The sequence below is a fragment of the Chiloscyllium plagiosum genome, chromosome 28, assembly GCF_004010195.1.
Source record: "Chiloscyllium plagiosum isolate BGI_BamShark_2017 chromosome 28, ASM401019v2, whole genome shotgun sequence".
NCBI lineage: Eukaryota > Metazoa > Chordata > Chondrichthyes > Orectolobiformes > Hemiscylliidae > Chiloscyllium > Chiloscyllium plagiosum.
Genome location: NC_057737.1, coordinates 42,024,723 through 42,049,947, shown reverse-complemented (window position 1 = coordinate 42,049,947; position 25,225 = coordinate 42,024,723). Strand labels below are relative to the sequence as shown.

At 40.5% G+C, this 25,225-nt stretch overlaps 2 protein-coding genes and 1 long non-coding RNA gene across 4 annotated transcripts in view; 1 reads left to right on the top strand and 2 right to left on the bottom strand.

Annotated features, from left to right (window-relative positions):
- taf15 (TAF15 RNA polymerase II, TATA box binding protein (TBP)-associated factor) overlaps positions 1-9,044 on the bottom strand; it is a 39,658-nt gene extending 30,614 nt beyond the window's left edge. The window contains exon 1 of the mRNA XM_043718779.1: positions 9,039-9,044. The gene's annotated coding sequence lies outside the window, so the exon portion shown is untranslated. The remainder of the gene's footprint in view (positions 1-9,038) is intronic.
- The window catches only part of LOC122564146 (rhomboid domain-containing protein 2-like), a 53,185-nt gene continuing 29,512 nt past the window's right edge, over positions 1,553-25,225 (top strand). Inside the window, exons 1-4 of one of the 2 annotated variants that reach the window (XR_006315829.1) lie at positions 1,553-1,997; positions 8,980-9,378; positions 10,430-10,586; positions 16,072-16,225. Coding sequence is in view for 1 of the 2 variants with exons in the window: in XM_043718774.1 (XP_043574709.1) it covers positions 1,730-1,997; positions 8,980-9,378; positions 10,430-10,586 (824 nt within the window). In the remaining variant the exon portion in view is untranslated. The remainder of the gene's footprint in view (positions 1,998-8,979; positions 9,379-10,429; positions 10,587-16,071; positions 16,226-25,225) is intronic. The other variant, XM_043718774.1, reaches the window with a different exon arrangement.
- Positions 10,186-10,673, bottom strand: LOC122564148. The gene is made up of 2 exons (XR_006315830.1): positions 10,619-10,673; positions 10,186-10,355 (listed from the first exon to the last, which is right to left on the bottom strand). It is a non-coding gene; the product is annotated as an uncharacterized LOC122564148 (long non-coding RNA).

Genomic DNA, 25,225 nt, shown 5'->3' with positions numbered 1-25,225 from the left:
TCAAATTTCTGTGCTTGGTTTCCACACATCCTCGGCAGTCTTTTTTCCAAGAGAAATGGTCTGCAATGCAGAAGTTTGTGAAGTTCATTTCTAAAGTAAAAACCAAAGAACTGCAGATGCTATGAATCAGAAGCAAAAACAGAAATTGCTGGAAAAGCTCAGCTGGTCTGGCAGCATCTGTGGAGAGAAATCAGAGTTAACGTTTTGAATTGAGTGACCCTTCCTCAGAATGTTCTGAGCATGAAACATTAATTTTGATTCTTCTGCACAGATGCTGCCAGACCTGCTGAGCTTTCCCAGCAATTTCTGTTTTTGTTTTTTTAATATAAATTAGAATCCCTACAGTGTGGAAACAGGCCCTTTGGCCCAACAAGTCCACACCGACACTCCGAAGAGTAACCCACCCAGACTCATTCCCCTACCCTATATTTACCTCTGATTAGTGCACCTAACTAACGTACACATCCCTGAACACTATGGGCAATTTAGCTTGCCCATTTAGCCAATTCACCTAACCTGCACATCTTTGGATTGTGAGAGAAAGCCTTGAGCACCCGGGGGAAACCCATGCGTCACAGGGAGAATGTGCAAACTCCATGCAGACAATACAAGGATCATTAGCAAAGTAATTAAAACAAACAAAACTACAGTGGATACTGTAAATCTGAAATAAAAACAGAAAATGTTTGGTATATTCTAAGGAGAAATACTCATTAGGTCTGACATCATCTCAGAGAGAGAAACAGAATTGATGTTTCTTGTCTGTCATCCGAAATATATTTTAGTTCCTTATGTATCCTCTTCAGTATAGACAAATGTATAATAATGTGTAATTATATGTAGATATTAGAGGGATATGGGCCAAATGTTGGCAAATGAGACAAGATTAATTTAGGATATCTGGTTGGCATGGACAACTTGGACTTTATGGTCTGTTTCTGTGCTGTGCAACTCTATGAGTGGTTAAACCGAGGAATCATGAACTCGTTTGGATGTGAATGATCCCAAGGCACTATCTCAGAGAGCAGAGTTGTCCTCAGTGTCCTGGGCAAGGTATATTGCTGAATTAACATCAAGAAAGAAAAGATTATTTCATTATTATCATATTTGTGTTTGTGGGAGTTTGCTCTGTATGTACTGTTTGCTGATGTTTCAATCTTACAACAGTGGCCACACTTTAAAAAGTACTTATCTTGACTGTAAATGATCAGATTTCCAGTACCTGCAGTTCTTTGTTTGGAGACTAAACGTTAACTGTGCTGTCTGTCCACAGATGATGCCAGACCTGTTGAGATTCTCCAGCAATTACTGTTTTTGTTTTAGATTTCCAGCATTTATTTATTTTGTTAAAGGAATGCAGGTCTATCTTTGTATTTAGGCCTAGCAGCAAGTTAGAAAGGAGCAGGGTGAAAACATAGTTCAGAATTAAAGTAATCATGTTTCAACAACTGATGAGATAATGTGAATGCAGTTGGAAAGTGGTGCTATGATCTAAAGGAGAACAATATGTGAAGTTTGCAGTGGCTTGGGTGTACAGTGGCTGGTTACCATGGCGACGGGCTGTACCGAGGCCGGGCGCGCATGCGCGCTGCGTCACTTTGGGGCCTGTGAATCCGGGCTGTAAATTACTGCCCGCTTGCCGCCAGAGGCAGCGTCCGCTAACAGCCCGGCCCGGCCCGGCCTTCCGCCTCCTTCTCTTCGCATCGAATTTCCAGAGAGCCAGCGGGCCATGGCGGAGAGGAGCGAGGTGCAGTCTGCCAATGCTCCCGGCCACCACCACCATCACCGAGGCCAGCAGCCACCGCCGCCGCAGCATCAGCACCAGCAGACGCCACCGCCCAGCCTGGTGCGGATGGTGAAGTCGGTGATCCCCGTGCTGCCCTGTACCACTGTCTCCACAGTCCTGCTCGGATGGATCATGTTCTACCTGACCTGCAGGTACAAGATGTTCAATGAGCACACCTTCACCCTCGGGCACTTCACCAGCCGCTTGCAAGGTAAGGGGGAGGGGGCAGGTATGCTGGGACTGAGCAATAGTCAGTGCAAGAAGGGTCTGACACACTCAAAACTCCATACTCTGTGGAAAGTCCAAGTTGTGCAATAATAATAGCAACAAAGGCATAAGGAATTACCTTTGCAGATGGCGAGTGGTTAGAATATGGAATGCTCTACCCAAGAGCATTCCATATCCTAACTTTCCTGATGAAGGGCCTTTGCTTGAAACATCGATTTTCCTGCTCCTCGGATGCTGCCTGACCTGTTGTGCTTTTCCAGCACCACTCTCATCTAGACTCAGATCTCCAGCATCTGCAGTCCTCACCTTCGCACGGTCAAACTCCATGCTGTGTGGAAAGTCCAAGCTGTGCAATAATAGTACGGGTGGCACAGTGGTTAGCACTGCTGCCTCACAGCGCCAGAGACCCGGGTTCAATTCCCGCCTCAGCCGACTGACTGTGTGGAGTTTGCACGTTCTCCCCGTGTCTGCGTGGGTTTCCTCCGGGTGCTCCGGTTTCCTCCCACAGTCCAAAGATGTGCAGGGTCAGGTGAATTGGCCATACTAAATTGCCCATAGTGTTAGGTAAGGGGTAAATGTAGGGGTATGGGTGGGTTTCGCTTTGGCGGGTCGGTGTGGACTTGTTGGGCCGAAGGGCCTGTTTCCACACTGTAATCTAATCTAATCTAATCTAATAGCAATGAAGGCACAAGGAATTATCTTTGCAGATGGTGAGTGGTTAGGATGTGGAATGCTCTACCCAAGAGTATACCAAGGCAATGGCCAATCAAGTCTTTCAACAGGGCATTATGATTTAGAGACGCCAGTGTTGGACTGGGGTGTACAAAGTTAAAAATCACACAACACCAAGTTATACTCCAACAGGTTTAATTGGAAGCACTAGCTGGAATTGGAAGACTATAACCTGGTGTTGTGTGATTTTTAACAGGCCATTAGATTTTTATTTGAGAAGGATCAGTGTGCACGGTTATAGGGAGAAAGGAGCTAGGTAACATCACCTTGGGATGCCAGCGCAGGCACAATGGGCTGAATGGCCTCTACCTAAGTTATACCAATCTGTGACATCTTCCAAGCCTCAAAAGATTTGGAAGAGGGTATAGGTATGTACAGTGTAATGAATCCTGTATGTTGATGTGAGACGTTATCACAGTCTGTACATAGTGCTGTATGGATGTGTATGTGATCTCTGGATGAGAACAGGGAGAAGTTGTAAAACCAGTTGAACCAGACACAGACTCAGCAGGGGAGTGAAGTCATTAGAGATGTACAGCATGGAAACAAGACCCTATGGGTTCAACTCTCGACCATACCGACCAGATATTCTAAACTAGTCCTATTTGCCAGCATTTGGACCTACATCCCTCTAAACCCTTCCTATTCATATACCCATCCAGATGCCTTTTAAATGTTGTAATTGTACCCACCTCCACCACTTTCTCTGGGAGCTCATTCCATGTACGCACCACTCTATACGTGAAAAAGTTGCCCCTTAGGTCCGTTTTAAAGTTTTCCCCTCTCACCCTAATCCTGTGCCCTCTAGTTCTGGACTCCTCCACCCAAGTCTATCATGATTGCAGTGCTGTGGGAAGGGCAATGAACTGTTGTAGTACTTTGAATGTCACAATAGCAGCAAAGCAGGTATGGCATTTAGGACCTGGAGTATGGCCATTGTAGAAATAATTTTCTTGACATGGAAGGGAACATCTTCAACATTGTTGTGACCAATTATGATGAATTCTGGGTCATTTATTAATTCAATCTTCGAAGCAGATGAGAAAGTACACCTTTCACTGAACATCTGAAAAACAGAGGTCCTCTTCCAATCAGGTCCTGCAGCAAAATCCCTTCAACAACCTCCCCCCCCCTCCAATAAAATTGATTAAGATCAATGATGAGATCTTGAAATGTGTGGACACTTTTTCACAGCATGGGAGCCTTCATTTGACAAATGCAGGTATTGACAAATTCATCATCACCACTGTTGTACCAGCTTGGTTTTCAGCCAGCTGAGGGAAAAGATATTTGAGGATAAGGATCAAACCCAAGACTAAGGCCACGTTTACCACGCAGCAGTGATCTTTTTCTTTCATGGGTTTCATAGATTTGGACAATCTATAAGGTACCTCAAAGCACTGGAAAAGTTTACTACCAACAATGCCTCCATAAAGTCCTCTAAATCCAGTGGCAATGAAGACAATACAACAGCAGTGTCCTTTCCCAAGCCCACTTGCTCAGCTTTGAGATACCAATCACTTAAAACCAGCACTGCTGATCAGATCATGTTGTTTGAATGTCTGACATTAGACTCCCAAAGCAGTTGACCTGAAATTAGTTAGGGCAGGAGTCACTCGGAAAGACAAGAGAAAATGAATCCTGAAAGCAAACCTGAAAGGGCCAGACACATTTACTGACTCTGGGAGACCCTGCCTTACCACTAACCGAAATTGTGAATTTTTTATTTGGGAAGGTGCTGAGCACATTGTTTGTTTGTTGTGAATATGTAGAGATAAGTCAAAGCATTGGAGCATATATTCAATTGTCCAAACACCCCCCCCCAAGATCTTTCAAGTGCCACATGTCCTACATGCGGCACTATCTGCTCTGGACTTATGGACCATTTCAGAACCCAGCCAACCGGAGTGGCTCCTTGATCCCTAAGGGACTGCACCTGATGGAGAATGAGGTGAATACATGACAACCACACGCACTGCCATGTGGAAAGAAGCTATTCAGTCCTCAGTCTGCGTCAATATTATCTAATCCTGTACTTGTGTTCAACAACAAAACTAGTCTTTGTATAGAACCTTTTAACACAGTAAAATGTCCCAAGACAATTCACGGGAACCTATTCAGACCAAATCTGACACCAAGTAACATAATGAGATTTTACAGCACGTGACCAAAAGCTTGATCAAACAGTTTTTAAGGAGCATCTTATAGGAGAGAAGGGAGGTAAAGACATTAGTGAGGAAAATCTAGAGCTTACGGCTTTGACAACTAAAAGCAAAACTGCCAATGATGAAGTAATTTAAATCTGGAACATGCAGAGGGTCAGAATTGGAGGTGTTCAGGTGTCCAGTTTGTAGGACTGGAGGGGGCTGGAGTGTTACGAAGGGATAAGGCTATGGAGAGAGTTGAAAACCAGGATGAGAATTTTAAAATCAAGGCACAGCTTAACTGGAAGCCAGTGTAGGTCAGCAAACACAGGGTTGCTGGGTGAATAGGACTGAGTTAAAGTGTGGGCAGCCAGAGTTTTGGCTGGGCTTATGTTGACAGAGGGTGGAAGCATTAATTAAGGAATTTCTGTGGGAATGAAGATACAGGAGGTGGGTGGGGCAGCAAAAAATACAGTGACAAAGTGGAGGTCACTGTAAGATCTAGAAGTCATGCAGAAAGAGATTCTGCTCAGAGGGGCTACATTCCTGGCCAGGAACCAGACTGTAACTAAAGCTGAACAGCAATTTAAACTAGTAGGTCAATTACAGACTTGGCAGGGAATAGCAACAAGATTGGGGGTGGGGGGGGTGCATTGGTAAAAAGCTGACCAAAGTTACTTTTAAAATTAGGACCAGTGACATAGCAGCTCAGTCTTCCAGTGTATCCAATGCAGAAGTTTAGTCTCGATGTTGAATGAAGCCCAGGCATTTGGGAGCAAGATTGGAAAAAAGAAACACTGCTCACCAAGGGAAGCAAAGAGCAAGCATGCTCAGGGGTGATTGTGCATTGCCATATCCTGAAATCAGAAATGTACTTCCTTATATATGCTCAGAGCGGTACGAGCATGTTACTGATTAGCATTTTTATTGCATTAGAGGTTGTAAGAGATCACTGAAAATGAATGAGAAGAAAGATTTGCATTTATGTAATGCCTTCATGACCTTAAGATGTACAAACTGATTTTATAACTAACAACTACTGTTGTAATGTAGAAAATGCGGCAGCCAACTTTCACAGTCGGGACCCAAACACGCAGTCACATAATTACCAGATTATCAGTTAAAATGCTGTAGGTTGAGGCATAAATGTTGCTCAGGACATTAGAAAGCAGTTGAAACAGTGTTGCGGGGTATTTTACAATCACCTCTTGGGGTGTGGGGTGGGAGATGAGGACTTGGCTTAATGTCTCACCTGAAAGAAGGCATGTCCAATCATGTCCAGCTTCCCCACCCTGTACTGCACTGGAGTATCAGGATGTTTATCACTGATCCATGGCTAAACTCTAGCCATGCTCCTCTGAAAATTGGAAAACACTGATCAGTCACATTATACACAGTCGCATTAAACTAAATATAGTAGTAGGGCTCATTTACAAGATTTATGATTGCACAGAAGTTGAAGCACAATAATTAGCTGAGCAAATACTAATTACACATTAAAAATTGCTGAGAAGATCTTTCAAGATCAAGAATACACTGTCACAATCCCAGAATAATGGGATTTCCACGAATTGCCACCATGCTGTGGTGGAGAGGCCTGATCCTGGAGAATGTTGATCCACACAGTGATGCCATCAGGAGATCTCAACTCCTGGCAGGGCTATCATGATGGTAAATCCAGAGGGGAATTCAGACAAAGCGAAACCCAAAACAAGACACTCGTTGGACTGGAACTGGACCTACCTTCTGTCAAGGACGATGTGTCTACTGATGTGCAACAGTATTCCCATGTGATAAGGTGTCCCCCATAAGGCATCTACCTAGGACACAATTTCCTAGGTGGATAATCATACTCAGTAATGGATGATTGCTGACGATAAAGTGGCTGGTCAGTGAGGAATGAGATGTAGAGGAATTTCTTTGTTCAAAGAATCTTTGTAATCCTCTGCCCCAAAAAGGACTTGTATAACATATTCAGGACAAAGGTGACTGAAGCTCTGGGTACAAAGGGATATGGGGATTGTGTGGGAAAATTAAATCATGGTAAAAGATTGAACTTGGTCCTGTTGAATGGTGAAGCAAACATGAAGGGTCACATGAACCTCTCCAGCTCTTATTTCATGTGTTCTTGCATGGTAACTTGCACAGTCTTGGAAAATAAAAAATATCTGCAATTTTGGGCACTTGTAGTCAACCAGCCCAGATGTGTTTGACATACATGTAGCACAGCCTGGCCTCTGGCTCAGAGGCAGAGACACTACCACTGCACCACAAGAATAACTTCTTTAAACTGAGGTTTTAGGGGTTAGAATATGGTTGCCCCAAATGCTGCCTGAGGTTTATGGAAACTACAAACTGGGAATCAGTCAAACAGGAAAATCTCCACCTTCCTTTAAAGTTGTGTCTTTCATAATCTCTGGAATGTGCCAAAGCATTTTACAGCCAATTACTAACTTCTGAAAAATGGTCACTTGTTTTCTAGGCATTAAATGACCAATTAAAATTTTAATTCTGTTGAGTGATGCATAAATTTTACTCGTAGACTAGGTAAAATCCCCTACTCCTTGTTGGATACTGTGGTAAAATCTTTCACACACCAGCTGAGGGAGCAGATAGAACCTATATGTGAGTGTTTCTTTGATCCTGTAGCTTATTCACGTATCCAGAAGTATTATTTAAAAATGAAATTCCACTATGCCCTTATCCAGCCTTCCAACTGGAAGCCAATTGCCTTGCAACATAAAAAGATTCTATAAATGATGAATTTGTTTATGTAAAATATAAAATCAAAGTACTGCAGCCAAAGGAAATCTGAAACTAAAACAGAAAATGTTGCATATACTTGGGTTATTGGCAACTATACAGAGAGAAACAGCTATCGTTTCAGGTCAATATCCATTTCATCAGGTGTTAATGAATTCTTTTATCTGATTTGGCATTGACCAGCATACCAGTGAAAGCTAACAGTCAGAAGAAAAGCCATTTAAGTATACTGTGAGGACAGAATAGAAATGGTTTCATTTGAGAGGGCAGAACTGAGACCAACTGGCCACAAGATCCTCCACTTATTCCGTTACCTTGCTGGGAAACTCAAAGTTTCTTTTCTTTTTATTCTTGCTCTTTTGAGGATGTCACATCATTCTGGTTCAGTTCCTCAAGCTCCGACGTGGCCCAACCATTTTATCCAAGCACCATTCTTCATGTGATCAAAAGCAGTTGAATGTCAGCTCTCCAATCCCGTTGTTATTGCAGATAAACCTTATTCTGTTCTCACCTGAAGTTCAAGACACAGCAGCTCAAGCTGGACCCTGGTGTGTCTTTGTTAACCTGAATGAATGCAACAACATTAGAGCAGTGATGGTAATTTGTCTATCCCTTCATCTCTGAGCTGGAATATTGAACAAGGCCAGAATAGTAAAAATCTGTCTTCAGGCCCAAAGTGGAAAGGCTAGGTACAGTATTGTAGGTTTTCATTTTTCTTTGCAGAAATTTGGAGAGGAAGACATTGTAACAAAATGAGCTATTTTTCTATCTTTAATCTCAGCTGTTGTATTGAGCTTTCTTACTTCTAGTGATTTCAGTACACTTTTGCAAGTGCGTTTTAAAAAAATGTTTGATGTTTTTTATTTTCTCCTTTGGGAAGTTTTTTTAAGCTGGGTGTGTTGTGTGTGTATATATATATATATAGAAGGCAAACCTACATGGAATCCAGCGCTTGTATGTTGTGTGATAGGGTACTCCCCCAGTCCTGACTGGGTCTAATTATCGGAGGACTGGATTAACCAGTCTGATTAACATTCTGCTCCTGCTTTTTTCTGTTATGACAGAGCTCCACATTTCTGACAGGAGATTTCAATTACAGCTGCTTCACGGGAGGGTATCTGAAATGTAATGGCTTCATTGTAGGGCAGGATACTCAGGGGAAGTTGGATCACATCACCTTCCTCATGGTACTAGTCACCGTATTCATTGATTTATATATTCAGCAGCACAGATAGCAAAATTTAAGTTCTGTACTACCCATGCAATTATTTAAAAGCTATATTGTATATTCATCTCTAACATCTATTTCTTTTTGTTTAACTACAGTGTACAAGTTACTTAGTTATGTGTTCATCCATAAGAGTATGAGCTCGCTGGTGTGCAACGTTCTTATGCTGTGGTATTTCGGTGGCGCTATGGAAAAGAACGTCGGAACAGTAAAGTACGCGTACCTCACTCTCCTGTTTACAGTTCTGACTGGAATCATCTATACCTTCATTGGTTCAATGATGTTTGGACTGCATAACCTAAAAGAAATTCAGGGATTTACTACACTCGCATTTGCCTGTGTGGGGATGTCTGTATTTCTGTCCCCTATGAAGTACATTGTCTTTATTATAACTATTAAATTGATTTACCTCCCATTCATTTTACTCGCCATTGCGATTTTTATTCCGGGATCATCGATCATAGGCAACATTTGTGGATTGGGAGCAGGAATTGCATGTATCCTTTTTTTTCCAAAAAGTCTTGCTAACTAAATCTTAAATATTGTTCTAATTTTGTATTTGGCCAAAATATATCCATTCCCTAGCAGTTTGATGGTCATATCATAATCTGTCATTACAATGTTAACTCTCGTATGTACAGAGGAACCTCGATGATCTGGCATTCGATTGTCTGAATTTCAGATTATCCGGACAAGATTGCAATGTCTCGACGTTTAGCTAAACTGTTATCCGACATTTGATTATCCGAGAATTTGATTATCCAAATCAAATCCCACCCGAGGCATTCAGATAATCGAGATTCCTCTGTAAACTGTACTAATAGCATTCCAAACTGATGTGGTAAATCAGGATTAATGGATACCTCAGATGGAGAGATTTCTCCAGTCAAGTGAGCAAGGTTTGAGACATTTTAACCCATCATCAGGCATTAAGAAACTTTGTGAATGATGTAGGAAGCTTTAGCCTCTAGTATACCTGATCGACTGGGTTCTGTTGTTGTATATGGAAATGGTAAATGTTCCATGTTGTTTACTTGTCTCTTTATTTGAATGTTCCTTGCACATCTGGACTTGTTTTTCTAATGCTTATAAGCCTCTTGCACAGGAGAAAAAAATTGCCATTTTTTTAGGCAATCTCTCTTGCTTCTAAGTTCTGTTTCATAGTTTTGCCTATATCTTCTGATGCCTTTTTTCTCTCTGATATTTTCACTTTGATTTGTGCTACTGCTGAATTTGTTCTTTCTTAACTAAAAATCAGCTAACCTACACTCTCTTCCTACTCACCAGATTGTTACAAAATCAAAAACTATTCCTTCTATTTAATTCTTCACCAATATTTACAGGCTTTTACGGTCTCAAATTTGACATCATTTTATTGTTGCTCGCTTGATTTTTTGCTATTTTTGGCCTTGCTGATTTTCTTCACTTCGGGTCTTTCACCCTAGATTCTTGAAGAATTCTTTAACCGTAATACCTGAGTAAAGAAACAAAGTAAATTATTGTATTTAACGAAACCAATACTAATAGTCCTTAATAATCCTTTGCAAGATGTTTACGGTCGGCGGTTCTTTCCTTTTCTGGATTTGCACGAGATGACTGCTGCATCTATGGAAAGGAATTTTCCTTTTACTTATCTGAAGGATATACCAGGGATCACATTTTATTCCGCCTTATGGGAAGTGAGAAATGTCGAAATAACTGACAGGTAAGCAGCTGTTTTACTTCAACCAAGCTTACCTTTTTTAAAAGTACATGTTTCTTCCTTTTTGCCCTTGATTCCATAAGGACCTGGATTCCTGTAGGTATGGTTCCACAAGTTCTTATAGGCCTTCTGTACTTAATCAAAGTGACTGCTGTAAGCAGTGAGATGTGAGCCTTAGCATTGAGTACTAGTTAAGTGTGTAGCTAGTGCAGAAGATGCCCACATGTGTGCAAGTAGAGGAGTCTGCACGATGTTAAGATGTGCCAATATCTGGTTAGTTTTCTTCCCAGCGATGAGTGGTACTATTATCTTTGTTTCTTTTGGATAAAGGAGCAAGCACTGACTGATTGAGCACCACAGTAAGTGTCAAATGTACAGGTGCAGGCATCAAAGGACCCTGCTCTGTATTTAAAAAGCAAAATCATAAAACATTATGCATCAGAAGAGGGCTATCTGGCTCCTTGTGTTCATGCTGGCTGTCTGCAAGATCCAGTTAGTTCCACTCCTCGGCCCCTTTCCTGTAACCCTATAAATCCTTTCTGTGCAAATGCTATTTTGAAAGTCGCAATTGAACTGTCTCCGCCATCTTCTCAGTCAGTGTATTCTAGCTCCTAACCACTTGCTACATAAAAACTATATTTACGTATATCATCATTGTTTGTTTTACAACTTACTCTAAATCAATGTCCTCAGGATCAAGAACCAGCTGCCAAAGGGGACCCTCCTCCCTATCCCTGCTGTCCAGGTGCCTCATGATTTCGAGCTCCTTTATTACAGTTTCTTTCGAATTTTCTCCTTCAAAGGAGAACAACACCAGCTTCTCAAATCTATCTCCCCTCATCCCTGGAATTATGTTAACAAACTTTTTTCTGCATCCTAGCTAAAAGCTTCTTAAGCTTACTAAAACATGGTAACCAGAATTAGACACAGTACTTCAGTTGAGGCAGACTAATGTTTTCTAAAGGTAGTAAATTAATTTCCTAACTTTCATACTCCCTGCCTTAATTTATAAAGCTTAGTGCCCCAAACGTAAAAACAGAAAATGCTGGAGAGACTCAGCAGTTCTGCCAGCATCTGTGGAGATCAAAAAAGAGTGAAAGTTTTAAGTCTGACATGACTTACTCAGAACAGAATAGGGTTCAAAAATGATGGTTTTAAACTATTGATAGAGGAGCAAGTGGAACAGATTTTCATGGTGCCCTGAGCAAAGGATGCAGTGAGTGTTAATGTGGTAAAGGGGAAGTACAGTCATTAAATATGTATAAAATATACACAGTGAAAATGAGAAAATGGGACCTTCTAAAGTTGGGTCAGAATCCTGGAAATCTCTTCCTAACAGAAGTCTGGGAGTACCTTCCTCACATGGGCTGCAGCAGTTCGAGAAGGTGGCGCACCTTTCAAGGACAAACAGGGATGAGTAGTAAATACTGGCCAATCCAGCAATATCCACATCCCATGAAGTATTTTTAGAAAATGGAATTCTCCATTTCTTCAGCATCCTCAAAGGAGGACAGATGATTATGGCCACCACCATTGTAATTTCTGCCTTCTCCTCAACTCCATTCAATCTTGTTGACTTATCAGTCCATCCCACAATACATGTTTTCTTTTTATTCATCTATTCTACCAATGACCTCCTCCTTCACTGTAACTCTTTCAGATGTAAACAGACCACTTAGCATCCCCTTTTTGGTCCCTAATTATCCACTTCTCTTACTGTTTGTGTGTCTTTAGAAAACTATTGGGTTCCTTTTTTTTAATATTAGCAGCCAGTTTCTTCTCATAATCTGTCTTTTCGTCTCTTATTTCCTTTTACATTTTCCCCTTGAATTTTCTGTGTCAGCCTGGCTTTTACTTCTGTTATTAATCTGACATCCTTTTTGCCTACTTCATCACAATCTCTTTACTCATCCAGAGAACTCTGGCTTTATTTGTTCTGCCTGTTCCAATTGTAAGCTTGTACCTTGACTGTGTCTGAACATTCCCCTCTTCAAATGCAGTCCATTTTTCCATTGCAATTGCCAGTACTTTCTCCAGTGTGTCCTGGACAAGCCTATTCACAAATTTTAAATGGGAGAGTTATACTGCAAATAAAATGTCCACCTCCCGTGCTTATAAAAATGCTTACTTGCCTTTAATTTTTTTTTGCTAAAGTATTATTAAATCTTGTATTTAAAGTGTATATTTTTTCATTCAAATTCAAATGCTCTCCATTGTGTTAATTGCTGCATTGTATATGATGATTTGGATGCGAGCATAAGAGGTACAGTTAGTAAGTTTGCAGATGACACCAAAATTGGAGGTGTAGTGGACAGCGAAGAGGGTGACCTCAGATTACACAGGATCTGGACCAGATGGGCCAATGGACTGAGAAGTGGCAGATAAATGCGAGGTGCTGCATTTTGGGAAAGCAAATCTTAGCAGGTCTTATACACTTAATGGTAAGGTCCTAGAGAGTGTTGCTGAATAAAGAGACCTTGGAGTGCAGGTTCATAGCTCCTTGAAAGTGGAGTCGCAGGTAGATAGGATAGTGAAGAAGGTGTTTGGTATGCTTTCCTTTATCGGTCAGAGTGTTGAGTACAGGAGTTGGGAGGTCATGTTGCGGCTGTACAGGACATTGGTTAGGCCACTGTTGGAATATTGCTTGCATTTCTGGTCTCCTTCCCATCGGAAAGATGTTGTGACACTTGAAAGGGTTCAGAAAAGATTTACAAGGATGTTGCCAGGGTTGGAGGATCTGAGCTACAGGGAGAGGCTGAACAGGCTGGGGCTGTTTTCCCTGGAGCGTCGGAGGCTGAGGGGTGACCTTGTAGAGGTTTACAAAATTATGAGGGACATGGATAGGATAAATAGACATTTATCTGGGATCGGGGAGTCCAGAACTAGAGGTCATAAGTTTAGGTTGAGAGGGGAAAGATATAAAAGAGACCTAAGACGCAGACGGTGGTACGTGTATGGAATGAGCTGCCAGAGGGAGTGGTGGAGGCTGGTACAATTGCAACATTTAAAAGACAATTGGATTGGTATATGAAAGGGAGGGTTTGGAGGGATATGGGCCGGGTGCTGGCAGGTGGGACTAGATTGGTTGCGATATCTGGTCGGCACGGACAGGTTGGACCGAAGGCTCTGTTTCCATGCTGTACATCTCTATGACTCTATGTGATGGTATTTGTTGAATCATTTCCCCCCAAACCCAATTCCGAACTGCATGCTGTGAGAGCTATGAAATGATGTTACTGTCCTTTGAGGTAAAAGTATAAGCAACTGAGCCGTTGTTTTTGGGACAGTGGTACAGTTCCTTTTTGAGCATGAATGCAAGGACAGCATCCGTACTTGACTTGTAAACTTTGCACTCTGCAGTGTAACTTAGAGAATGGGGTATAGAGGGATGCCATTTTGCAGTAGGAAAATTAAAGTCTGCAATTGAGTCCTTTATATATATCTTCCAAGCGTTTTCATATTGTTTGAGATGTTACTAATTGGACTCTTAACTTCTGAATGATTTTCCAAAATAACTCTCTGTGGGCAATCGCTCATCATCAGGTTTCCTCTTCCTATAAAATAACCCATTATAAAAGTTGCAATTTAACATATTTTTAATGATTCACTATTTTTTTGTTTAAGTTATGAATGCTATTGGTATCATGGGATAATGATCCACTCAATGGGATGAATCCTATGGAGGTCTTGGCCACTGGCTGGACAGCCAGCAAGAGTCCTGTGTCACCTCTTCCTTGTTAGTGAAGCTCGTCTGCATATCATTCCACTTCGGCATTGACAGGCTTGCAGTAGGCCTTCTCCTCGGGATCCAGGATCCAGGGGTAGAGAGCTGTTGACCAGTTAGTTGCAGTGCCATTGATGAGACGATAGTGCTGCTGTTATGGTCTCCAAGGTCATGGATCATCATGCTATGGGTGAAAGGTTTTGTGTGTGTGTGTGTGTGTGGAGAGGGGGGGGGGAAGTAGTGTGTGTGTGGAGAGGGGGGCGGAGGTAGTGTGTGTGTGTGTGGAGGGGGGTGGGGAGGTACGGAGCAGGTACGGGGCAGCAGAGTTGGCAGCAAGGACTTATGAAATGACCCCACAACTCCCATGCTTCCTTGATGCCAGGTCCTTCAATCAGACACTGAATACCTTTGAATGAAGAATCCTCCAAGCGGTTCCCTACGCAGAGCTGGGTTAATGCCAGCAGTGGCATTAAGGGAGCATTGATTGTCCACAGCTATGTTGCCACAGGCATCCCCCACAAACCGTCCTCCCATTCCATCAAACCCAGACAAGATTCTGCCCCATTTGTTTTTGAGTGTGTGGAGTCCTCAAAGTACCAACTTAATATTGATCAGCCAAATAAGGTGTTTAAAATAACTGCACTCATTCACACCTGATATGTGCATTTGCTACATTGTTGTTTAACCAGAATATTGTGGTGTTCCTTTATAGTTGGTATTTGCTCTCCTTATCTGTCATTGCAGCAGATTAAACGATTATCATGGTTTGTGGTGTCAAGGGAGAATTACACTCTGTATTTGAAAATGAAGTATGAATTTGCTGTACAATGCTTGTTATCATATTTCACAGCGGGGTCTAGTCACTGACATTTGAAACTCCTTTTTTTAAAATGGAGTTTCTTGGTGTTGAAAATGCTGGTGAATGAACATAGCACTACTAGAAACTTTACACAACATAGCACCACTAGAAACTTTACATTTAAGTACACAATTCCCAGAGGAATGATTAACAGACAGTTCCAAATTATTCTTTCAAATTGTGGTTTAAGTCAAGCCTGTGTTCTGATAGGAATGCATATCAATGGCAGCTTTACACTGGCAGTATGAATCCAGTGTCAACTATTTAACTTGCTAAATTTATCCTAAATTCAACTCCCTTTCTCCTGTTTATATATCCACTAGTTGGAACTGTAAGACTAAGATCTAACAGAAGTACATTTGAAAGTGTGAACTTAAGGAGGAGACAGCTAGATTTCAGTCTCTTAGTCCCAAGTAAACAGGACCAGTGTAAATATGGCTAGAATGTAGTTGATTGAACAGCCAGAAATCATCAAGGTGGAGGTTTAACTGGAATTCTGTTGCCATTAATTAGATGAGGTTGTTAAGTTTAAAACAGTACGATATTATGGCAGATTGATAAGCAGATGTTTGAAATGGAAGAAAGGTCTCACTAATTCATTACGAGTTGTAGTCCTGATGGTGGGATAGATTTGAGAGCACCTACTGCTCACCCCACCAATGGCACCTTAAATACCAATCCCAAATATTGCTTACATAACAAACAAAATTCTTCTGAAGAAAAGAATATGTTGGTAAAATGCCCAGTTTCAAGCTTGCTGCCTAAATTACGATTGCTATTTTAGATACCGATTGTATTTGAGGACTTCTGTGGGGCCCTTCTTCCATTGGGGGAGGACATTTACTGATTCTCTTCAAATGCATAGTTATTTCAAACCCTGCCTAACAGAAATATTTTGTTTTCAGGTGGTTTGCCAGGTGGGAGTGACTGTTACATAAATTCAGGGAGAGGATTTCTCAGTAACCAATTTCATGTCCTTTTGACTCGGAACCCGATGCACTTTAAATAGCTGTCAACCATATCAAATTTATACAGGCCAGATGATATCAGAGAAGCAAGGTGATGAGAACCAACTGTACAACATTCTCTCTACCAAGGAAAAATTAAAGAGTTCAACAATCTATACATAGTTTTTTATAGTTTATATGTATACAGTTATATATTTATAGTTACATTTTTAGGCTAATTTTATAGGTCATAGAGTTATAGTGTCATATAGCACAGAAACAGACCCTTCAGTCCAATTTGCCCATGCTGACCAAATTCCCCAGACTAATTAGTCCCATCTGCCTGCATTTGGCCCATATCCCTCCAACCTTTCCTATTTATGTACCTCTCCAAATGTTTTTTAAATGTTGTAACTGTGTCTGCATCTACCACTTCCTCTGGCAGTCCATTCCACATATGAGCCACCTTCTGTGTGAACAAGTTCCCCCTCAGCTCCCTTTTAAACCTTTTTCCTCTCACCTTAAAACTATGCCCCCTAGTTTTAAACTTTCTCACCCGAGGGAAAAGAGCTTTGCTATTCACCTTATCTGTGCTCCTCATGATGTTATAAACCTTTGTAAAGTCAGTCGTCAATCCTCCAGTGAGAAAACGTTCCTGCCTCTCCAGCCTCTCCTTCAAACTCAGCAACATCCTGCACATCTTTTTTGCACTACCCCGTATTGTGCTTCCTGCCCAATAGTATCCATTTCTTCTGTCTTTGTAAGTTCTTATAACTAATATGTACTTTTTTCTTCTTTCTGTTGTGTAAGATTCCAATCAGCACTCATTCTCTCCTTCAGTTTTCTACTGTTTTGCACTTATCCTCTTTTGCTCACTCTCTTTGTCCTCCCTTTTTTTCTCTTTACTCTCTTCTTAGACTCATGAAAAATATCAGGGATTCACCAAATGAGAATTTAATGTGTAAATTCATTCTGGGAAAATAGACAGTGCTACCAGGCAAGTGCATTACCATTTTAGTAACACATTATCAATATAAACACTCAATCTTATGAGGAAGAATCAAAGTTGAATCTGTAATTGAATGTGCTAGGTTGTGTTTAAAGTTCACAAGTTTAGGTCAGGAAGTGTTTCGACTGCAGTTCAAGTATTAACATCTGTTAGCATCATTCTAGCATATCTATGGAAGGACAGAGCACAGCAGTTAATTGAGTTCTTCTTGTTAATGTTAGAACGTCCATCTTAGCACACCATAGAGTGGGAGAATCGGCATTAGTGAAATCATTGGATTTTCTAATAGGAATCAGAAAGTAAGAATAAATGGGGTTGGAATATCATTCTCATGTTGCTTTGATCCTTGCTCTATTCAATTAGGCTCGTGTCATAAGAATGAGAACAGGACGTCTTGCACTATATAGCACTTTTCACAGCCTCAAGGCCTTTGCAGCCCATGAAGTCATGGACTTTGTGGCAGACAGTGATAGAACAACATTGGTAGAGGGCTGAGTTACACCTCTGCTCTCTTGCATTGGTAAGGGATCCGTGCTGGGGCCTCAATTATTTCTAATCTATATTAATGGCTTAGATAAATGGCCAAAATATATGCTAGCTAAATCTGATGATGAGTCCGAGATAGCTGGATAGTTATCAAGGTGAGGTAGGGATTCTGCAAAGGGATGTAGATAGGTTAAGTGAAAAATTGCCAAAAGCAGTACAATGTGATAATCCTGAGCTCATCTGCTTGGCAGCAAGAATAGAAAAGCTGTTTCCTATTTAAATAGTAGTTACAGAACTGGTAGTACAGAGAGATCTGGGTGTCTTGGTTCATGAATCACAAAAAGGAAGCCCATCAAGTGATTGGGAAGGCAAATGAAATACAAAAGTTGAAGTTTGACTGCAACTGTATAGAGCCTTTGTGAGACCACTTGGAGTATTGAGTGCAATTTTGGTCTCCTTATTTAAGAAAATATATAATTGAGTTAGGAGTAGTTCAGAGAATGACTTAACTCATTCCTGGGGTGAAAGGTTCATCTTGTGAAGAAAGTTGTATGTACTGAAATTTAGAAGAATGAGAGGTGATATTACTGGAGCTTACAGAGACTAGAATCAGGGAACATAGTTTACGAATCGGGGTCCACCTCTTAAGATGGAGGTGAGGAGAAACTTCTGCCTTAAAGGGTTGTGAGTCTGTGGAATTTTGTTCCAGTGGGTCATTGCATTTACTCAAGGCTGAATTGCCATGATTGAATAGCATGATTGAATGGCAGAGCGGACTCAATGGGCTGAATAGCCTAATTTCTGCTCCTGTATCTTATGTCATATGAATTAGATTTTTGATAGATAAGGTAGCCAGAGGTTATGTGGGCAGATGAGAAAGTGAAGTTGAGACCATAACTCGATCAGCTATGATCCTATGAAATGATCAAACACATTCGAATAGTTTACTCAACAGCATTCATGATTCCTCACATATTGAAGTAGCCTAGGTCCACATGCAGCAAGACCTAGACAACCTTCAGGCTTAGGCCTGACAAGTGGCAAGTAACATTCCTAAGTGTTCTGTACAAATGCCAGACTGTGACCCTCTCTCACAAGAGAAAATTCAACCCCCATGACATACAATGGTATTAGTAGGTTTTGAAAAGATTTGTAGCTCAGGTTGATGTTCTGGATGTAGGTTTGCTCACTGAGCTGAAAGGTTCGTTTCACATGTTTTGTCACCAGACTAGGTAAAGTCATCAGTGAGCCTCCAGATGAAGCACTGGTGGTGTGGCCCCCTTTCTAATTGTGCGTTTGGGTTTCCTTGGATTAGTGATGTCATTTCCTGTAGCGAGATCTTTCTTGTGATGTCATTTCCTGTTCTTTTTCTCAGGGAGTAGCAAATGGGATCCAAGTCAATGTGTTTGTTGATAGAGTTGCGGTTGGGAACTGAGATGTAAAAACTGGGTTTTTAAAATGATGTGTAAGTACATCATTACAGCTGAACCGCCTCATTAAGTTGATGTTACCTAATATGGTGATGAAACGTCTGTAAACGAACCTTCCAGCTCAGCGAGCAAATCTACATCCATACAATGGTATTGCCATAACTGAATCCCCTGTGGCGATTGCAATTGAGTAGAAATGAGCTAGGCCAGCCAAATTATTACTGTGACTGCAAGGACAGTTCAAAGGCTGGTAATTCTGTAGCGAGTAATTCAGCCTATCCACCATCCCTAGTGCACAAGTAAGAAATATGATGGAGTACACTCCATTTGCCTGGATGAGTTTAGCTCCAACAAAGTCCACAAAGCTCGACACCATCCAGAACAAAGCAGCCTGTTTGAATGACACCCCATCTAATACCTTCAATATTCATTCCCTGTGCCACCAACATACAGTGGCAGCAGTGTATACCCTCCATAAGCCGCATTGCAACAACTCACCAAGACGTTTCCTAGCTCATGACCTCCACCTCCACAAGGACATCAGACAGATGGGAATCCCACCATTTGCAACAGCACTGCCAATGTTCCTACAACATATGGACTGCAATGATTCATTAAGACAATTTACTCAAGGGCAATTAGAGATGGGCTTTAAGTCCTGGTCCAGCCTGTGACACTCATCCCATAAATGAATAGTGGAAGAAGAGACACAGATAAGTGATTAAATTAGAAGCTGAAATATCAGAAAATTTAAAAATATAGTTTTTAACCTTTACCATTGAGAAATTTGACATGCACAAATGTTTTTTTCAGAGATAATGAGGCAGTTCAGCTGTAATTATGTACTTACATATTTTAAAAACCCAGTTACATGTCAGTCCCAAGATGATGTTTTTTGAAGAGTTTTAATTGTCTTACTAATGGTGTACAATGACAATTTCTTGTCAGTGCTCTCATTACCACTTGTTTGCAGCCTGTATGGACCTCAATAGCACAACTATGGAGAAAAATGGAATCTCTGAGAACTAGTTCTGGATTTCTGCTTTAATTGCACATGTAGATGTAGAAATTGCCATCAATTTTGAAGGCGTGCTGATGGCAAATGAGGATGGATTTTGTGGCAGTAATCGTTAAAAAAAACAAGCTTGTGCGCTACCAAATGACTTTTTAAAAAAGAATTAATTGATTCACTTAATGTTTCAATCTGTTAATCTTGATTTTAACTACATATTTAATTGATACACTTACAGCATCTACCTCAATCCAGATGGTTTTATTCAAAGCCAACTAAGCATTAAAACACTGTTTTCTTAATTCTTATCATTGTCCATTCTTTATAGTTTCATGGTTTGTACTTTGAGAAATATTTCTTTAAATTACATTTTGCTTCTGCAACATCTTAATATTTTAAGAACATTCTTTAATGTCAGATGCCGAAGAGCGATATTCATTAATAAGTCTCGACTGCCAAATCAAATTTTGGTTGAGCAATTCCAAATTAATTCAGTCTTGCTAAACAAATGCACTTTATCTATATCTAGCAGCACCTTCTCACTGCTCATCATTAGGCCTGTATGTCTCCTAATTCAGTTATGTGCTGAATTTCCCAAAACAGCTCTGGCACCATTTTCTGCGAAAAGCCACTAATTCCAAAACAGTTAATATGATTATATCCATTATTCTGCAGTGCCATTGTTCAGTATACTTGTAACAATAGCATTTTCAAGAAATGAATCCAGCCATAAAGACCTCCTGCCTTGAAAGTGCTACAGTATTGGAATTCTTACCAGACAGCAAGAACGCGATTACTACTGTTAATCAATCTTACCAACAAGCAAGGTTAAAGATTAAGATAGTTTGAACTAAATAGTATTGCAATTGGATCGAATGTACCCAAAGTCTAATGCCATTGGGAACCCACATAGTTTCCAATTTTAACCATGCCACTGGGTTAGGTCCCAATCAAAGGCAAGTAGGCTCCCATAAAGGAATAAATAAACAAAGGGAGAGCATTTTGGCCACTGTGGCAACAGTTTCTGCATAACTAAATAATCAATAATTAGTATAGTGTAGGTGTCTGATTTAATAGAAAGGATTTGTATGAAAGTCATACTATGTTCAGTGTGTTTTGGGCTTTGTTTCTTTTAGATCTAATGTTTTCATCTGCTTTGAAGCCGATGTTTGGCTGTTTTATTGTATCAAATGTCTTACTCTTTCATGCTCAGTTGCATTTTTTTGATCTTTTTCCAGTTCCTCACTAATGAACACCTAGGACATTAATCATTTAAGCAGCTGTCAATTTTTCATTTCAAAATCTATTTGTGTAAAGTGACTTCTGAGATGGCATTGAATTACAGAGCGTATTCCCACGTAAAATGCTTGAAACAATAGGATGATCTTACAAAACCACAAAACATCTATTAATATATTTATAATATTTATTTACAATCAATACAACTATAAACTTAAGGAAATTTTCACCATGAACTTTTTTTTGAAGATCAGCTGAGGAACTTTGATAATTGTCGAGGTAAGTAAGAACTACTGCATCTGTGGAGGAGGTGAAGCTGCAGTAGTATCAGGGAGATGCACATCACCTATTAATTTTTTAGATTAGATTAGATTACCTACAGTGTGGAAACAGGCCCTTCGGCCCAACAATTTGATTCATAATTGCGAGATTACTCCTGAGACATTGCTGTAACAGTAAATCAGGTTCCTAACAATCTGCCTCAACAACTTATAATGCTGAAAACAGCAAAATAATCTCTGGGATAACATTCTTTGTTTGTATTTTGGTGCTATTTTGTAGAGCATACATCCAGATATATATAGTGAGCAATTGAATTGAAGTATTTGAAGTGATCTTTCAGAAAACTATACCTGTATCTATGCTTTAACTGGATCTATTCATTTGAATTCCCATTGTGATATATGATAACATTGTATTGGTTTCCTAATTATTTTGTACCTGCATACTAACCTTTTAAAAATCACACAACACCAGGTTATAGTCCAACAGGTTTAATTGGAAGCACACTAGCTTTCTTCAGGTGATGAAGGAGCGTCGCTCCGAAAGCTAGTGTGTTTCCAATTAAACCTGTTGGACTATAACCTGGTGTTGTGTAATTTTTAACTTTGTACACCCCAGTCCAACACCGGCATCTCTGAATCATACTAACCTTTTATACTTTGTTCACTTTTTATTTCTTTAGATGTTTGTGGAAACTCTTCCCCTCTGATTTTATATTTCTGTCTGGTTTTCTCTGGTAATTTTAATTTTGCCCTCTTAATATTTTAGTCATTTTTTTGCTGGAAAGGTGCTGTCAAAGGAATCTTGAAGAGTTCATGCAATGCATCTTATGTGTGTATGATGAGGAGGTACAGTGTTGGACTTTAGCTAGCTACCTGATGAAGGAGCAGCGCTCCGAAAGCTAGTACTTCCAAATAAACTTGTTGGACTATAACCTGGTGTTGTGTGATTTTTAACTTTGTCCAACCCAGTCCAACTCTGACACCTCCTCTTATGTATGTAGATGCTGCTGTCAGTGTATTCTGCCTATTTTCTGACCTGCCACCGGTCTTTACACCTTTTTGTTGCTTTTTCTTTTAGATTGATACTATATTTAACAATTCTAGTTAATTATGGACATTGGTCCATCTCGTGGAGTTTCTCTTTACTTCGGAATGTATTAACCTATCTATTATTTGCAAATTCATATTAGATAACCTCTGCTTGCAAGCCATCACAATCCACTTTTTAAATTTAAAAACTTAGTCTCACACCCACTATCTCTCTTCCTCAACTATAAAATTCAGTCATTTGGTTGCAGTTATGCAGTGGCACCTTCAGTATGAGATCATGAACTAATCATGCCTCATTATACAATGCTACATCTAGTATAGCCTGCTCTCAGGAGCTCCAGAACATGCTGTTCTAGAAACCTATCCTGAAAAGATTCATCTAGGTTATCTTTGCTCACGAGATCCATCGTACTCCTATCATCAAAAACCTGTAACCAGGTTTTTCAAACAATATTTCCCATTTATATATCTTCAGTTAATCATTGGATGATTTTCTAATTGCCCTGTTACCTGATCCCTAATGATAGATTCTAGGTTAGTAGATTAACTTGCCTACAGTTACTTGATTTTTCTCTTCCTCCTGTCATAGGCTTGCTACTTTATAAATCTTGAAAACTATTCCAGAATTTATGAAATTTTGGAAGATAAAAATCAATGCACTCACTATCTTTGCAGCTATGTCTTTTAAAATCCTTAAGTCCAGGGAATTTGTTACTGCTTAGTTCCATTTGTTTGCTCAGAAGTATCTCTTATACTGAATTTCTTACAGTTCCTAATGCTCATTAATACCTTTGATACCAATTATTTGTGGAATGTTACTTGTGTTGTTCCACCTAAATATGGTTGCAAAGTGCTTGTTTAATATCTTGTTATTCGCCATTAGAATTTAATTTTCCTAGCTTCTAATGGGCCTGCATTGCTTCCACCAATCTCTTTTTATATTTAATTATTTCATGGTGTGTGGAGTTCTCTGGCAAACTCCAAAATTGTGCTTCCTAACTGGTGTTAGGAGGGGGGGGGAGTTCCAGGACCTTTTTTACCCAGTAAGAGTGAAAAAACAACAATATAATTCCAAGCCAGGGTGGTGTGTAGCTTGGAGGAGAATCTGTAGGCAATCTGTCTACAATCTTGCACTTTTAGATGATAGAGCTCATGGATTGGGAAGCTGCTGTCAAAGGAGCATGGAAGATTTGTTGCAATGCACCTTCGTGTGTAGACACTGTTGTCACTGTATATCTGTGATGGAGGGAATGAATGTTTTGGTCGGTGAATGGTGTACCTATCAAATAGGCTGCTTTGTCTGGGTGGTTTTGAGCTTCTTTGAGTGTTGCTGGAGATGCAGTCATGCAGGCAAATGTGCAGGCTAGGTGAGTTATTCACCTCAGAATTTCCAGCTTTTGACCAGCTCCTTAGGCATGATACTGTGTGTGTGTGTGTGTGGGCAGGGGGTGCTGTTCCAGCTCCATGTCTGGTCAGTGGTAGCCCCAGCATGTTGACGGTAATGGTATTGAATGTTGAGAATAGATTATTAGGTTTCCTTGTTGGAGATGTTCATTGCATGACACAAATGTTATTTGCCACTTATCAGCCCACATTCTGATGTTGTCCAGGTGTTGCTGTGCATTGGCAGGCCCTACTTTAGTATAGAGTCGCGAATTGTGCTGAAAATAGTACAATCATCAACAAACACTCTCACTTCTGACATAATTATCAGGATACTCTGAGGAGCTCCAGGAGCACAGACCTAGGATTGTGATATCCGGCCAAAACAGATATGATTCTAAACGGTAGCGAGTTTCCCCATGATTCCTGTTGATTTCAGATTTGCCAGAGTACCATGATGGTGTAATCAGTCAATGCTCTTGATGCCAAGGCTTCCACTTCTCCCTTTGAATTTTTTAGTTATGGCCATGTTTGGACCAAGACTCCATGTTTGGCAGAACCCAAACTAAGAGCAGACGGTAGACTTGAGGTTAGACTCCCTACAGTGTGGAAACAGGCCCTTCGGCCCAACAAGTCCACACCGACCCTCCAAAGAGTAACCCACCGAGACCCATTTCCCTCTGACTAATGCACCTAACACTATGGGCAATTTAGCATGGCCAATTTAGCATGGCCAATTCGCCCTACCTGCACATTGTTGGACCATGGGAGGAAACCGGAGCACCTGGAGAAAACCCATGCAGACATCGGAAGAATGTGCAAACTCCACACAGACAGTCACCCAAGGCTGGAATTGAACCTGGGTCCCTGGTGCTGTGAGGCAGCAGTGCTAACCACTGAGCCACCGTGCTGTGCCAACTCACTTTCACTTTGTCCTTTTCCCAAATTTTCTCCTTCATATTTATCTGCATTGATGCCACTGTCAGCTGCCTACTCATTTTAACTTATTATCCTTTTCTCTTCTTTTTGTTTTTATAGTATGTTGTGCCTCTAAATTGGTATTGTCTGCATTATTCAAACACATTCCTCACGCCTGTGTACTAATTGCATAAACGGAAAATAAATGCATAACACAGAGGCCTGCAACAATACAGATCCACCAACTGAAAAATCTATACTTCATTTTCCTTTCAGTTTTCATTAGCTCTCTCTCTACATT